Source organism: Aspergillus nomiae (assembly GCF_001204775.2).
Source record: "Aspergillus nomiae NRRL 13137 chromosome Unknown contig00215, whole genome shotgun sequence".
NCBI classification, from domain to species: domain Eukaryota; kingdom Fungi; phylum Ascomycota; class Eurotiomycetes; order Eurotiales; family Aspergillaceae; genus Aspergillus; species Aspergillus nomiae.
Window position 1 is genome coordinate 24,255 of NW_015378270.1, and position 15,659 is coordinate 39,913.

The 15,659-nt window shown below is 50.8% G+C and overlaps 6 protein-coding genes across 6 annotated transcripts; 4 read left to right on the top strand and 2 right to left on the bottom strand.

Moving 5' to 3' along the window:
- Window positions 1-452: 452 nt before the first annotated feature.
- ANOM_007260 (bifunctional AAA family ATPase chaperone/translocase BCS1) lies at window positions 453-2,041 on the top strand (the record flags this gene model as incomplete). Its single annotated transcript, XM_015552516.1, has 3 exons — window positions 453-605; window positions 678-1,938; window positions 1,998-2,041. 3 exons carry the CDS (start codon window positions 453-455, stop codon window positions 2,039-2,041), a joined length of 1,458 nt encoding a protein of 485 aa, XP_015405228.1.
- Window positions 2,042-2,652: 611 nt separating this feature from the next.
- Window positions 2,653-4,176, top strand: ANOM_007261 (uncharacterized protein; the record flags this gene model as incomplete). Its single annotated transcript, XM_015552517.1, has 3 exons — window positions 2,653-2,986; window positions 3,066-3,339; window positions 3,852-4,176. The coding sequence occupies exons 1-3, from the start codon at window positions 2,674-2,676 to the stop codon at window positions 4,174-4,176; spliced, it is 912 nt and encodes a 303-aa protein (XP_015405229.1). The 5' UTR covers window positions 2,653-2,673.
- Window positions 4,177-4,589: 413 nt separating this feature from the next.
- On the top strand, window positions 4,590-6,565 carry ANOM_007262 (uncharacterized protein; the record flags this gene model as incomplete). Its single annotated transcript, XM_015552518.1, has 2 exons — window positions 4,590-5,320; window positions 5,374-6,565. 2 exons carry the CDS (start codon window positions 4,590-4,592, stop codon window positions 6,563-6,565), a joined length of 1,923 nt encoding a protein of 640 aa, XP_015405226.1.
- Window positions 6,566-7,641: 1,076 nt separating this feature from the next.
- ANOM_007263 (extracellular serine rich protein) lies at window positions 7,642-9,242 on the top strand (the record flags this gene model as incomplete). The annotated part of the gene is made up of 2 exons (XM_015552519.1): window positions 7,642-7,728; window positions 7,803-9,242. The coding sequence occupies 2 exons, from the start codon at window positions 7,642-7,644 to the stop codon at window positions 9,240-9,242; spliced, it is 1,527 nt and encodes a 508-aa protein (XP_015405227.1).
- A 240-nt stretch (window positions 9,243-9,482) lies between these two features.
- Window positions 9,483-11,237, bottom strand: ANOM_007264 (choline transporter-like family protein; the record flags this gene model as incomplete). Its single annotated transcript, XM_015552520.1, has 3 exons — window positions 10,949-11,237; window positions 9,821-10,828; window positions 9,483-9,716 (listed from the first exon to the last, which is right to left on the bottom strand). Exons 1-3 carry the CDS (start codon window positions 11,210-11,212, stop codon window positions 9,483-9,485), a joined length of 1,506 nt encoding a protein of 501 aa, XP_015405230.1. The 5' UTR covers window positions 11,213-11,237.
- Window positions 11,238-12,200: 963 nt separating this feature from the next.
- ANOM_007265 (putative GTPase activating protein (Gyp3)) lies at window positions 12,201-14,561 on the bottom strand (the record flags this gene model as incomplete). The annotated part of the gene is made up of 1 exon (XM_015552521.1): window positions 12,201-14,561. One exon carries the CDS (start codon window positions 14,559-14,561, stop codon window positions 12,201-12,203), a length of 2,361 nt encoding a protein of 786 aa, XP_015405231.1.
- Between the last annotated feature and the right edge of the window lie 1,098 nt (window positions 14,562-15,659).

A 15,659-nucleotide genomic window follows, 5' to 3' on the forward strand; every position in this document is an offset into this window, starting at 1 on the left:
CCGGTTGTGCAGGAATTCAGGAGTCTCTTTCAAATATAACTGTATTTATTTTAGCTCTGCTAGCGAAACTGGCGGCGATCTATTATCTGCCACGAAGCGTAGTATTTTTCTGCGAGCCCAAAGATTTGCGCTCACATGGCATGAGACTACGTACCTTTGTAGCTACCTAATAATTGTCAGCTAGCCTAATGTAGCCCACTACCTCAAGTTTTACTGGTTCTTTGAACATGATTAAACCTCCAAGTCTCAGCACTAACAGCGACGTTTCCATTAAGTCCGATATCTCCGGTCTGCAGTATGTTTCGAAGCCGAGACGTTGCCCAATGGGGTTATCGAAGAATCGGCCCGTTGTACTTCCGGGTCTCCGATATCATTCGGAACAATCACTTGATTGCCCGAAGAAAGTGTTGGATTGACTGTCAGCTCTAGTATTCAATTTTCCCTCGGTTGGCATGGACCCGAATGGACCACCAAGTACACCGGGGCTGCCTTCGCCTGGCGACTTAATCCTGCAACAGAAGAAAGATGCTATCCAGGCGGCCGCACAGCCCACCGGAGATGGCGGGCTTTTCGCCCAGCTATCTAGCAATCCTTTCTTCACAGCGGTAAGGCGGTTTGGGCCACATTGTGATACGTATTCAAGAAGCGGTTGATCTAATTGATTCTGGAACTATTAGGGCTTCGGTCTCGCCGGTTTGGGTGCTGGATTAAGTTTCGCTCAGAAGGGCATTCGACATGGCGCTGCACTCCTGCGAAGGCGCATGCTCGTGGATGTGGAAATCAGCGTAAAGGACGATTCATATCCCTGGTTTCTTCACTGGATGACTCTATATCAACGTTCGCAGCTCAATTCGGCTCAGTCGGCAGCCAGCAGGTCTGGCTTTATGGAATCCTTACTCCAGAGAATGACCCCCGGGATGCGCCACCTCTCAATCCAAACGCAGAAAGTCGAACACTCAAACGGTGCGATACATACACATTTTTCGTTAGTGCCTGGCCCAGGGAGACATGTCTTGCGCTACAAGAATGCGTTTATTTTTGTAAATCGGATGCGCGAGTCGAAGTCACTCGACCTTCAGACTGGTCGCCCGTGGGAGACGATTACCCTGACCACTCTCTATTCGCATCGCCATGTTTTTGAAGATCTCTTCAGAGAGGCTCACGCATTCGCAGCTAAATCACATGAAGGCAAAACATCAATCTACAACAGCTGGGGGACTGAATGGAAACTGTTTGGACAACCGCGACGGAAGCGCCCTTTGGAATCAGTCATTCTTGATGAGGGTGTCAAGGAACGGATTGTGGACGATGTCAAAGACTTTCTATCTAGCGGGAAATGGTACCATGATCGTGGAATTCCGTACCGACGGGGCTATCTGCTCTACGGGCCGCCAGGCACGGGAAAAAGCTCCTTTATCCAGGCTTTGGCGGGTGAACTAGACTACGATATTGCCATTCTCAACCTTAGTGAACGGGGATTGACGGATGATCGGTTGAATCATCTTCTCACCATTGTCCCTAACCGCACACTTGTTCTGCTCGAAGACGTAGATGCCGCCTTCTCCAATCGGCGAGTTCAGTCTGACGCCGATGGGTACCGCGGTGCTAACGTTACGTTCTCCGGTCTGCTGAATGCCATGGACGGAGTTGCAAGTGCTGAAGAACGCGTGATATTCCTGACGACGAACCATGTGGAGCGGCTAGACCCAGCTCTGGTTCGGCCTGGCCGGGTAGACATGACGGTTCGTTTGGGCGAGGTCACCCGCTACCAGGTTGCATGTCTCTGGGATCGATTTTATAGTGAGTTGGATACAGATGGAAAGTATCGAAAGACATTCCTCGACCGACTACACGAGCTTGGTTTAATAGAAGACGAAAACGGCCGGCAGCCCGACCAACCGAAGGCTACAAGTGCGGCCGCCCTGCAGGGCTTATTTTGTATAACAAAGGAAATATGGATGGCGCCATTGCGATGGCCGACGCGCTCACATATTCAGTCCATGAGGAAGCCATGGAGCATGATCGTCCAAGTGGCAACTAACTGTATATTATCTTCTAGACATCTTTTGCATACGGACCCCCAACATACAGTGTACTTCTATGCGACATAAACAGTTATTTACATATACCCTTCCCAGTTGTTTAAAGCAACGGTGCTATTATCTGAAAGTTATGCGTTCCCTTTAGTACCATGCCTTCTTTGGCCATGGCAAGCCGTCCATATTGTCAAGCTGCCCACATTCCCACCTACTATATCCTCTACGGCGCTAAGCTGGCCATTCAGCTCTACTATGCCTTTTCAAGACATCGATAGATTTTCAAGCTCAATTGGCTCGGCAGAATTGAATCCAGCAAGTATATAGCATGGGCTTTATTCTATGAGCACTATGAAAATGGGACTCGAGATTTATACCCTGAATTTGACCACTCGTTGGGGAAAATCTAGTATTGTACTATATCCTAGTAGCGACGCTTGTTGTTCAAAATCAATCCGAAGCAAGGCCCTTTCAGTTCAAGTAGCAAATCTAAGACATGGAGTGTAAGCAGTTAGCGCTCGTATACGATTGAGTCATCGTAACCCTTTCGGCCCGAAACCGCGAGGCTCTTGACATTCCCCATATTTCCTTTCATCTGAACATTGGAAAATACAGGCTATACAGCACCCAGCTAGTCATGTCGATCAATTGGTTTCGCACTCTGTCTCGGGGTCCATTCTTTGAATCCCTCCGCCAATCTCACAGAGACTATCCAGTTAACGCTGGATTTCTACGCTCCTCCTCGTTCAACTTCGTCAATCCACGCCACAATGTTATAACCACCACAGACTGTGTGACACAAAAACTCCTAGAATCAGACATCGCAAGACTAAGCGACGAGGAAGTATTGTCGTTGTTTACCACCGGTTTCTTTGGCGGATATGTCTTTGCTTGCGAAAGGCTGATCCTCAAGGCTGGGGGGTGGAAATTACTCTCGGCACAGTTTTCAAGTAAGCACGCGTTCCTCCATAGCTTGTTGCATCATAAGTTGGATCTCAATAAGACATTGGGCACTCAAATATGTATTAGATTTTCAGGATGACCCGGCGGCAATGGCCATCTGGAACCACACTAAGATCCCAAGCACCAACCTCTTACCACTTGGCAGCCGCTTCTTTGGCTCCTTCAAGCTGATAGACATGCATATATCTAAAGCTTCAGGAATGGAGCCTAGCTACGTCGACTATGGATTTGGCTCGGATCGGTCTAGATTCGCCGGATGTCACCGAGTCCAGGTCACTCGGTCACCGCAGCCTGAGATCAGCTTGCAGCAGTTTATATGTAATCCGACCAAGGACACCCCGTCAGTGCGGGGTATCTTGAAAAGTTTCACTTCATATATGCCAAGCTATTGTTTGCAGACGGGGTCCGATCTGTCCTGACTGGGAAGTAGCATTATTCTGTGTACTTTTTTATATACTCCCGTTGTTCGCTCCTTGGAGGTCCTGATTGGGTGTTTGTATGATATTGTTGATGACCTTCTGGGCTATGAGCATGAGACGACTCAGATACTCCGGAAGTTACCATTTTTGGGTCTTAGATATTAGATGTTAACTGACTGAATACACACTCTACTCCGGTATGATGAACGTTTCAGAATGGCATCACCGAATGACCGTGCCTTCGCGAATTAGAGCGGCTACAGACACGCAGGATCCATCCATTTCAACTAAAGTAGCGATATAGATTTTTTGTGGTAGATAGTGTGGGCGCATATCTCTTCCTAAAGGGTCAAGCGAGGATGTAGAAGGTTTGCCTCGATCACTTCATCACATCCTTGTTCACAACCTTAACCGCTTTTCCTCCTCCTCTCAGAGCGACACAGCCACCGTATCACAATTTAACAGAAACAATTGACCCCTATTTGTTTCTCTCAGGCGATAAACTTCTGGAAAACCCACCAGTCATAGAAAGTATTGAATACAAGAGCCAACCAGCTGCTGGCGGCTCACACCGTATCCCCCTGTTCCGACTTCTTCACACTAACTGCAGCATAGCACTAGCTGTGTTTGGCTCTGGTGCGTCAGGATCGTCGCAAATCACATCCCAGGGTTTAATCCTCGAAGCGCCGCGATTGATGTCACACTGGTCTTTGCGCTCAGGCTTCAGCCTATCATCGGACCCGGGAGGTCGAGATTAAGCGCCGGCCATGGCAATTCGGCAGTCATGCATAACAATGTCCATCTTTCACACTAGTGGGAACCTCTCATAGTTCAGATCCTTGACGCTGAGCTTAACTAGCTTTCGACGCTATGCTGCAGCCAGGGTTCTACTCCACGAGGGAGGGGTATATGTCACACTGGATCCCACTGATCAAGATGGCATTCTATACCTTCATGGTTCAATACTTGGACCTTTTCATTATCAAGTCTCTTTGGCATTTCATTAGAATTGGAGTGTTGAGATTATCGGTGTTGTGATCAATCTTGTGCATCGTCATGAACATTGACACGATTGCGGATTGCATATAGACACCTGTATATTGTTGTTTCTCCACTTTTCTTCAAGAGTCAATACTTATACCCCTCTGACGATCATCTTTCGATCTGCACAATGAGTCAGTTTCAACTCTTTCCATCGCCGTCAAGAACCAAGGCTTCCACGAACCCCTTTCGCCTAGAGAACCAAAGAGCCACGGGCACACAACCTGGGGGTTCAATCCCTCTGAATGATCTCAATGGCAAAGATATCAAGACAGAGGCGCTGCTTTTCCAAATCGTTGACGACGCGAAGAGCATGAAGGCCGCGAAGAAAGCGAAACCCCCTCGGTCGATGCCTGTATCCATACCAGAGACTGTACAGGAACTGAGGACGCCTGAGTCGCTTTTTAGCAAGAGCCCAAAAGATAACACAAAAAGTCAATGGGGTTCGCCGGCGAGTAATGCCAGCCAGGCGTCCCCGACGGGGAGTGGCAACAACCATGTAGCTTCCCCACTGGCTCAGGGAGCTTCCGGGGCCTACAGCTCACCTGTCATTCCTATGAGATCCATATTCCCTCAGTATAATCCCAATGTGCCTCTCAGCCAGCAACAATATTACCCCCAACTCTCAGTCAATACACGAACACATAGGCCCAAGGAGCTCTCCTTCACACCACCGCCAGAGATTGACCGTGCTCTTGGGCCAAAGACCGTCCCCGCAAGCGTGATGAACTTTCCAGCAGGTGTTCTCGACCAAGTCGAGATACAATACTCGTCCATTACCGAGCTGAGGGGTCTTTGGGAAGCAGCCAACGGCCAGCGTCCGCAAGACCTAGCAGGAAACTTCAATTTGCGTGTAGCACGGTAAGTAAATACACATCTCTTCTTTCCGAGAGGGATGCTAATAGCTCAACTAGGACGGAAGCTGAAACATACACGTTTGGCGACCCCCAAGCGCCATTCTATAAGATGCAGACATATTCGACCAACGAACTATCCGTCACCAGGACCAATCCATCCAAGCCGAATAGTAGCATTCCTATCATGATGCTAAAACTTGAAGACCGCCGGCGCGGACCCCCAAATGACGGGCTTGTGTCCATCCTCTTCTCCCGTCTGGCTGCAATGCTGGCCATTGACGAAGCGGAGGTACTAGCTAGAAAGCGCCATCTGGGTCCCTTAGAAGCTGCAGAAGCAGAAGGGAAAGCTTTGAAGCGAGCTGCAGCACAAGAATCTTGCAGGTTATCGTGGAACAATGCCAAGCAACTGTATGAGCTGCATCATCCATCGCTTACCAAACTCCCACCTCCAGCCCTTGTCGGTGCGGCAGGTATCCCATTATCTCCAGTGAGGTCAATGTATTCCGGACTCCTTCACATTTCTGTTTCGACGCCGTCGAAAGAATCAGATTCTAGACAACCTCCAACAATTCTTGTGACTACTCCAATGTCGGCCAATGCGGTTGAAGGCGCCAACATGGCCGCCACGCCTCGGACGTCGACCCTCCCTTTGACCGATGCTGACGAACCCCTAGCATCACTGGATCTGGGCACACTGACCCTCTCTATTTCCGCGGCTGCCATTATCGCCACAGTCCCATCGTTGTATGCAATAGACTCCCTTGTCACGGCAATGCTGGCCGTTGCTGTCTCGGACGAGTCCACAAATACCGTCCTCACAGACATGGAACTCTACGACCCAACCAAGGAAGCACTATCCAAACGATCATCCGCAGATAGCAACATAAAAAGCCGCGCCGAGCACGAAGACGCCAAGGAGGGCATCCAACTTATGTCCAAGATCCGATCCGCAAGATCGCAATGCGCCGACTCCACCCAGAGAAAATGGTTCCATTTCTGGGGCCCACCGAAGCCCGCAAAGCCCAAGACCAAGAAAATCATGGTCGAGGAATTCGACCTAGAGAAGTATGGACGCTACGGCGACGGCTCCTCGCGGGCGGGACAGAAGCTCCCGGGCTTGACACGGGGATGCTTACGCATGCTCTTCTGGGGGCTGGATCTTCTTGTGCGCGTACTAACCATGCTGGTAAAGATAATCGCCTGGTTGCTGGTCAATACCACCCGGTGTGCCACCAGCGCGAAAGCTTAATGATTCATGATCGAGATTAAATGCTTGTGGCGTTGAGATGGGACGGGACGACGACCAGAATGCTTATGATTTCCCTAGCGTATTGCTTATATTGTTTACACTTATATATATACTTCTTTTGTAGTCTTGCTTCGCAACATACCTTCGAATGAATCATGAATATCTCGCGGCCTTTCGGAAAAAAACTCCCTCGTCATAAGAGGAGCTGGATTATAACATACTTCGGCGATATTGCGCCACATTCCATGGCTTGTCCGGTCCAATCGTGTAATGAAACCAACTCTCATCGCAGATCTTCTTAGCGCTCATGCTCACATCCGGGGGGTTTCTGAATCGGGAGACTTCCTGAAGAATGCGAGAACTGCTAGACACAGGAACCCCTCACCTTACCTAGCCATATCAATATCACGAACAGCAACCAAGACCGACTCAGGAACCATCATATTCCCTATTTAGTATATACCTACTAAAGGAAAATACCAAACACATGGAAGTAAACTACGCTAGATAAACAAATCCACTCAAGCAAATACGAGATCAGCAAAAGCAACAGCACTAACCCTAATCCACTGATAAAAATAACCCTCAACATTCCAACACATCATCGGCATGTCCACACCACGCGTTTCAGAGACCCCCCCCATGCCCTCACCCTCCTACTGCGTAGTAATACTTCGCACTATACTTTCAAACGTAGCCCGGACAGCAGTCACATACCGAACCGCACATCCGATCCTTTTGCCCTTGGCAAGGGATGCGGGCCACACATCTTTCGAAGTTTGGTTCGTTACTCTGGAGAGCGTGTTGCTAGGTGCTACGTATAGTTGGTTTTTTGAATGTGGGATGTATGTATGTATGGATGGATGGATTTGTGGATGTAGGTGTGTGGGGAGTTGGGGGTATATATATATTAGGTGATTTCTACTCTGGTGGTTCTGGTCTTGGGTTTATTCTTGTCTTGTCTGTATAGATCATACACCTTGTTTGAGGGAGATCTCCTTTTTTTCTTTATATATCACTATAAGCTATCAAGATAATCGTGATTGATTGATTGATTGATTGATTGCAACGAAAACATGCGAGCTCCTCACCTCTTCATGGCCGCCCTCGCGGCCAACCTCGCAACAGCGGTGCCCCAGGGTCCTAGTAGCCCTCAGTACAAGGTGTGTGTGTGAATACCATACCATACCATCCCATCCTATCCATATAGCAAAGGAAACTAACCAAAATACAAAAGAATATAATGCCCCTCCCAACCCAACGAACCAACAACCTCAATCTGCCCATGCGAGCCAGCCATCCCATGATGCGAGTCGACGAGCCCGACCAGCAGCTCACGCCCACCCCGACCCCAACCGACGACCCCCGCGTCGTCACCGAGCTTATCACCGAGACTAGCACAACCTGCAACTGCGAGACGAACAAGGCGTCGGCGTCTGCCTCGTCGGTGCCGTGGGCAGGACACGTCCCGCTCAGCAGCCAGGCAGTTTATGGGGAGAGCTCTCGCCCTACTTCCGGTTCGAGTTCTTGGTCGAGCGTGGGTGTTGTGCCGAGTCCTTGGGCGGAGAATCCGTCTGCGGATGAGTCTAGTGGACGCGACGAGGCTACACCCACAGCTGAGTCTGAGCCCAGTGGAAGCGACGAGGCTACACCCACAGCTGAGTCTGAGCCCAGTGGAAGCGACGAGGCTACGCCCGCAGCTGAGTCCGAGCCCAGTGGGAGTGATGAAGCTACACCCGCAGCTGAGTCCGAGTCTAGTGTTAGGGTGTTCGGTCCTGCCTCGAGTGCCAATGTGCCTGCTGTGGAGTCTAGCGCCGGAGTGTTTGGTCCTGCGACTAGTAACACTGTCAGGACTTCGTCTGCGGCTGCTCATGGTACTGTTTCAGTGTATTCGTCTAAGGGGGCGAGTGCTGCGACTCCTTCGCCGGAGTCGAGCGTGCGAGTGTTTGCGCCTGCGTTTAGTCCGAATGTAGATAGTATCCCGGCGGCTGCGTCTAGTGAGGGAGTCTTCGGCCGTCCATCCAGTGAGGCAGCGAAGGCTACGCCTGTCGCCGAGTCTAGTGTCCGAGTATTCGGTCCAGCATCTAGCGCAAACTCGGAGGCTACACCTGCCGCTACCTCCAGCCAGGGAGTCATCCGTCCTGGTCCTAGCGAGACCGTGAGGGGTGAACCTGCGGCTGAATCTAGTGAGGTTGCAAAGGCCACACCCGCAGCTGAGTCTAGTGTGCGAGTGTTCGGACCCGCATCTAGCGCCAACTCGGAGGCCACGCCTGTCGCTGCAGCATCCAGCGAGACAGCCTATGGTGCTGAGAGCACTCCTTCTGGATCAAGCGTACGGGTATTCGGTCCAGCATCTAGTGAAAACGCGCACGCTACGCCCGGAGCCTGGTCTACTGTGTTCGGACACGCATCCAGCGCGAAGGCTACGCCTACCACTGCGTCCAGTGGGTGGGTGCATGGCCCTGCATCCAGTGCGACTCCATCGCATGCATTGTTCGGTACGCAGGCGGCTGCGCCGAGTGGGGCCGATCCTCTGGGAAGCGGTGCGCCCAGTGGTACACCCAGTGGTCGGCCGGAGCAGTTCCAGACGTTCCAGGGCGCCGCGTCGGAGAAGATGGTGCCTGGGCTTGCTATGGTGGGACTTTCGGGCTTGCTGGGAGCTTGGTTGGTTCTCTAGAGTTGTGGCTGGATTGTGGTTATGGGCTAGGTGTTTCATGAAGAGATGATTGTTCATTATGATATTGATGTAGCTTAGATTAGTGCTTTATATAGTCTTGGTTGAGTGTTTATTAGGCTAGATAACGTTTGCGGTCGTTCCTCATGCCATTAACTTCGTTGAGTCTTAACAATCTTTATGTAGAGGATACGGGATTCAGGAAAGAGGGTAGTGCAAGCTTGTTGTGTTCGCAAAGTTGGATTATACGTGAACCGCCTGTTGAACCTTAGGGTAAAGGTTGACCAGACGGTACCATAGGTCCGGGTGGCTTTGGACCATCACCTGCGGATCCCATGCCATGGCGGCGAAAATCGTCTCGATTCCGCTGCCGACTGGTGTCATAAAGATCTGGCAGACCTGCAGGCCGATCACGAAAGAGAATGCCATGATCACGGCCGTGAATTCGCCGCCGCTGTTGTAGGCCGGGTGGGTATACTGGAGATACAGATACGCTAGCAAGGCGCAGATATACGACACAAAGACCGACCCCATGGTTAAAACGGGTCCGATAAGACAGTCGGTCACGAGCGCGTCCACACCCCGGTCTTCATCATGGTCCATGTATCCTTCGCAGACTCGATGTATGGCTTGCCATACAGGGCAATGTGGCAGAAGGCGTAACGGTTGAAAAAGGTAACCAGCCAATCCAGCATGGAAATGAAGCACCCCAGAATCCAGAATGCGATGGTTCCCAGTAGGTTCCCTTCTGCCGCCTCCTGGCGCTGTGCGACTGAGCACGCCTGTCGGAGCATGTTGATGAGGGCAATGATCAAGCTACCGAAACTAATGCTGCCGAACGAGTAGGTGGTGGCGCGCTTAAAGGCGCCACGAGTGGCTCCCTTCGGCATGCCGTTTGGTGAGTTGCTCCAGAAGTACCAGGTTCCGTAGACTCCAGCGATGGTCGTGTGGACGGTGTTCTTCAGCCATTCGCTGAACCAATACATGGCGAACGTCACATAGACGACCAGACCAATCACTCTGCCCGTACTGCACCCGCCGTCACGACAAGCCGGGTTAACCCCACTGCCATTGGGTTCGAAGGCAACATAGATCGAGACGAGGGTTACAGAGAACCAAGCTCCAAAAGCCACTGCGACGATACCTCCAATGGCGCTGACGAGAAACATGTGTCCATGCTTTCTGGAAACATCGATGGAGGTTTCCAACATGAATGCCGTGAAGGGAATGCGCGGGATCCAACTGATGAAACAAATGATGGCAAAGACGCCAAAGATGAGGAACACAATTCCTCCGCCATATTGCTTCTTCGCCAGATAGTAAATCGCAGTGGCTAGAGCGGACACAATGTTCAGAATCCCTGTAACCCAGATAATGAGTTTGGGAAAATAGCGAGCTCCGAGGAAGTAGGCCCACGAGAAGACGAGTGCCACGCAAAGCACAAAAATAAACAACACCAGGGTATTGGTGTCAAGCGAGAAGGTGTTGGACGAATCATAGATGCCGCCGCCATTGAAACCCTTGTATTTCGCGTATCGGTGGATGGCTACTCCAGATACTGCAACATATCCCAGAAACACCGCGATGAGCTGTAATACGGGTTAGTCTCGACTCTCTCATCATAGGCAGCAACAAAGATTATGCGATATCCCGATATCCCGATATCCAGATATCCAGAGACGTGGTAGGGAATCAAAAGGAAGACGTACCAAAAGACCAGCCCAGATATCGTTAAACTTGGGCTTCTCAATCTTGAAGGCATCGGCAAAACCATAGACGGCTTGGTCATAGGTCGGCGGCGCTTCGTGCGGCGGCTTGGGCTCGGGACCCCTTTGATAGTTAGGGTCGGCGTATTGATAGTTGCCATTATTGGGGTGGTTGTTGTAGAAAGGCTGCTGCTGAGGCGGAGGTGGAGGCTGGCCTCCACCAAAGCTTTCGTTTTGGTTATAGTAACTGGCCGCTTGACCGCTCATGGCTGCTTTGAAAAGATCACCAACTGCCGGGAACGGACAAAGATTGGGGGAAACACGAGGGGGGGGGGAAAGAGTAAAAGAAGGAGGAAACCGCACAGGCACACAGACAATCTTCCCCCTTGCCGTGCCTTGCCTGCACCAAACCCGCAGCCCTTCCGCATGCGGTCGCTGAAATTCAGGGCTCCATGTCCAAGAAATGGACGACCCAACCAACTGCCTTCAAGGGTTTCCTTCGCGTCATGATGATTTCGCGCGAACAAATGCGAGCCAATGACGAGGTTGCATCGGAGGAGTTCCAAGAAAACCCAAGAAAATCCAAGCGATCAGCCTTCCTCAGCCCTACTCGTTAGCGTCCGATAGTCCGCCATAGTGTACCACCGCTACAACTCTATCGTTCCCTGAAATCTCTTCATTTAATTTAATTAATTTAATTTGTTATTATCAACTTTGGTAATCTCTTCAATTGATCGATCATTGTTCGAATCTATGTACATGAATAGTAACTAACAGTGGTATCAGAATTCTTATTGAAAGTAGTGCCACGCAAGATGTTGAGGAAAGAGAAAAGAAAAAAAGGCGCTCATGCAACATATGCACAATACAAACATAGAAAGATCATCACGAACATGGTCTGTACATTTCACGATCAAGAGATCCATGGCAGTTCACCAGCGCAGTTCCATGCGCTGGCAATGTCAGACCCAAGAATCAGATATCCGACCACAGATAAAACTCCACAACGAACGCCCGGCAGCTGGCCGTCAAAATGCGTCAATCAGTGAGCGAAATTACAGGTGTAAACATTACAGAATATGAGATGCGTCGGCGAAATTCGCAAGCACTATTCGCGTCCGGAGACGACCGTGCGCGAGGATGATGGGACAAAAGAACACAACAGATGACGTAGAGTACCAAATAGTCTCGGAACAAGGCATGGTTTCTCGGGTATCAATAAAAACGATTTCGTTACAAAGCAACGGCGAGACCTTCACCGGAACGCATCTTTCATATGACGCCATCCATCGGCAATGCTGCGCTCAACCCCAGGAACCGGCGTCCGCGATCGTGTCGTCGGCCATTCATCCGTGGCGGCTTGAAGGTATCCCTTGCTCAAAGCTTTCGACCGTCGCATCTTCTCTTGCCGAACGGCCGTCCGTCGAGATGCTCTTAGCTCCTCAATGCGGCCCTGTCCCACTCGGTGGCGCCGCACAAAGCATTCATCCAGTAGAGTATTGGCATCTAGCAACCTTTTGGGGACCGTTTGAACTACCTGGAAAACCTCCATGGGGTCAGATACGGCGAGGATGTCCCTCTCACAAGCCTTGAAAATGGCTAGCGAGGCTCGGAAGAATGTCTTCGACCCTTCGTAGAAAAAGACATCCCAGATGCGCAAGGTCGTCTCCAACGGCACAGTCCCAATGTACAATGACATGAGCCAATTGGTCAAGCCTAGGGTAATGTCCGGTAACCGCGAGTCGACCGTTAACGGAGGCGTCTTGGATTTGCCGGGAGCGGAACCCGTGATCTTGTTGTAAATTAGTGGGGTTGAGTCCTTCAAGAGGACCATAAGGATCCATAGGTCAATATTAGCCCCTTCGAGACTGATCTCGTGCGTGCCGGGGAGGTAAACAGAAGTGATGATATGCAGCATCCAAAACGCCTTCTCTTCTGGGAGGAACAGGAGGAGCAGGCCTGTGATGAAGTTGAGTGATTGCGTGTAGCCGACTTGGGGGCTGTGCAACGCAAAGGCATAGAGCACGCGCCGGAGCGATTGAATCATTTGCGTCTCGACAGTGACTGAGCCATGCTTCAGGTTGCTGCTACCAGAGCTAGCGCCTGAAGTCCCGATCCCGTCAGTAGATTCGGGCTTGAAGTGGATATTATCCGGGAAAGTGCGGTGTAAGTCTCGCTCGATATGCTCTTTGTCATCGTTGCTTGGGCTTTCCATAGCCTGGTTGACAAGCTGATCATACAGTCCAGGATTACGATTCAAGTGCTCGTAGCCACCCGCATAAAAGAACCAAGCAGCCCCTCTGTACTCGGGAGGAATGCCTCTGCGGACAAGACGCTTGATCTTGTTCGATTTGGGCGGGAAAGTCCTCGGTTCGGTGGTGGGCAGTCCATGCTCCTTCAGCAATTCTGACCATTTATTTCTCCGACTCCTAGCAAAAGCTGCATATGGGCGACTCCAGGCCTCGTACTGTTGTAATGTGACATGGTGACTGGCCTTCCGAAATCCATACTGGTCCCTGGTCTCGGTAGGCTTCACGAACGGAGGCGGCACGGTACCGGGAATGAAAATCTTCGTCTCTAGTGGACTTGTATCAGCTGGCCGATCCGCTGTGGCCTGATCTAGGGGCTCGCTGAATTGTTTTTCATTCAATTGCGTGTCGCCCAAGAACTGCTCATCCAGCGTATTCTGGTCGGGTGGATTTAGAGCTGGGAGCGGTGGCACCGGTGGTAAATCTTTGGTAGCATCTAGTTCGGGTGAATGTTCATCGGAAGTATGCCCATCGTCTAGGGTCAGCTCCGTTGGCGGACGGGGACTGAGCGGTCTTGGTTTGCTCTCTCCGCGCCAGTCAGGAGACCCTGGCTCTTCTGTGACATCACTAAACCCATCGAGATACATGGAAATCGCATCTTCCACACTCATTCCTCCGTCCTTCTCATACGGTCCATCTGGTGTATCTGGAGAGAGATCGGTGATAGAGCTACTCTTCGTCAAGACACTGCTTCGCTCCGTTCCACTCGCCTGTCCGACACTGGAGCGCGACGTCATGGCGGAATTCACACTGGAGCGGAGAGCATCCTCCCCATTGGCCTCTGTCGATCCATTAGGATAAAAGCGCGGTAGGCTCAGTCCCTGTTGTGGGGATTCGTTGGACTGGCGTTCTAGGGAATGGAAGGCCTTGGGGGGTCTGTTATGGAGCTTCGACGTAGATTTGGAGGTTCTTAATCTCGGCTGAGGAGGAGGGGTCTTGCGACGATACGACGGACGATCAAAGTCGCTTTCTCTAGAGGGGGCTCTGGGAAAGCGGTCAAACGTTGGATTGGCAGTGACGGGTACGCGATATGCCGGCCTGTGAGAGGTAATATCACCCCCCATTCCGGGTTGGGGTGAGGGTGAGCGCAGGAAAGGATCGTCCGGAATGGCAGGGGGTCTTCTCGGAGAGCGTGGCAGCGGAAGCGCACGTGGGGCGGTGGCGGTTAACGCTCGAGAAGATGGCGGAGAGGGGGGGTTGATTCTTAAAGGATTGAGACGAAGAGGATTAGGCCCTCGACGACCATTGGGAGTATTATGTTCGCCTGGAGACGGCGGATACCGAAAGTCTCCATTTTCTGTGACCATGGCCACGATTGATAACCCAGTTCCCGCTGGACATTTGTCGATAACGAGGTCAAATGGAATGTAATAGGAAGCGAATTTCACCGCTTGACGGACCGATTCAGATATGTAAAGGTAGTTGAGAACAGGCGGCGCACAATTGACAGAGGAAAGGAAAGGCTGAGCGAGCTGTAAATAGAGCTCGGATGGTCGTAGTTCAAAAACGAATGATGGGATCTCAAAAGCAGCCAAGCTACCCGACAATCGATCCAATAAATGCGGGAAAAAGGAATGAGTGGAGGGAAGGAAAATAAATCGGAGAAGTTGCCCCAACTAACCACGCCGGTGTTTCAATCCATCAAAAGTCTCTCGATCCTACCAGAGGTTTACTTGGAGACTCCATCCCTCATGAGACACAGACAGAGACTGTGAGCAACAAGAGCGAAAGGAAACGAGCGATTGAAAAACCTGAGAGGGCGCGAAAGCGGAGCGCCCAAGTGGGAATGAAAAAAAGGGGAATTTTGGTACAAAATGAAGCTAACAGCTTGTTTGAGGCTTAGCGCGGTATGGATGGGGTTTCACCAAAACGGACCCTGGTGGTATTTTTCCAATGGGTTTCTTTCCCAATATAAAATCCTTTAATATTTTCATCGGCTATGATTCGCTGTGCGATTTCAAAGTGACGATCGCATGATATCAACGGCCTTGTTTTATTGATCGTTTCCTTGTATATCCTCTCGAAACGCGGGATTTCAAACAGGGATTGAAGCTGACCATCAATGGTGGAAAAATGCCATAATGGAATTGTACATCTGGATGGGTTTTTTTCTCCGTTGTCAACAATGGGTTACAAACACCGTTGAAATACCTGTCGCTGCACCTGACCACCTCTGACGCCCAAGTCTTCACTGCAAGGTCAGAGTCCTTCACATCATCAGTCATTATAGACATCCTCACAGTCAGTTCATATATGATAGATCATTACTCTGCATAATAATGACAGGTAATATGCACGAGGATCATTGACAGCCAGTCATGCATCCTCTCTGTCCCACAGCCCACCAGCAGGTTGGAACTGCCCCCAACCATCGAGATTTGGGGTCAATCCTTTAGGTTGTATGA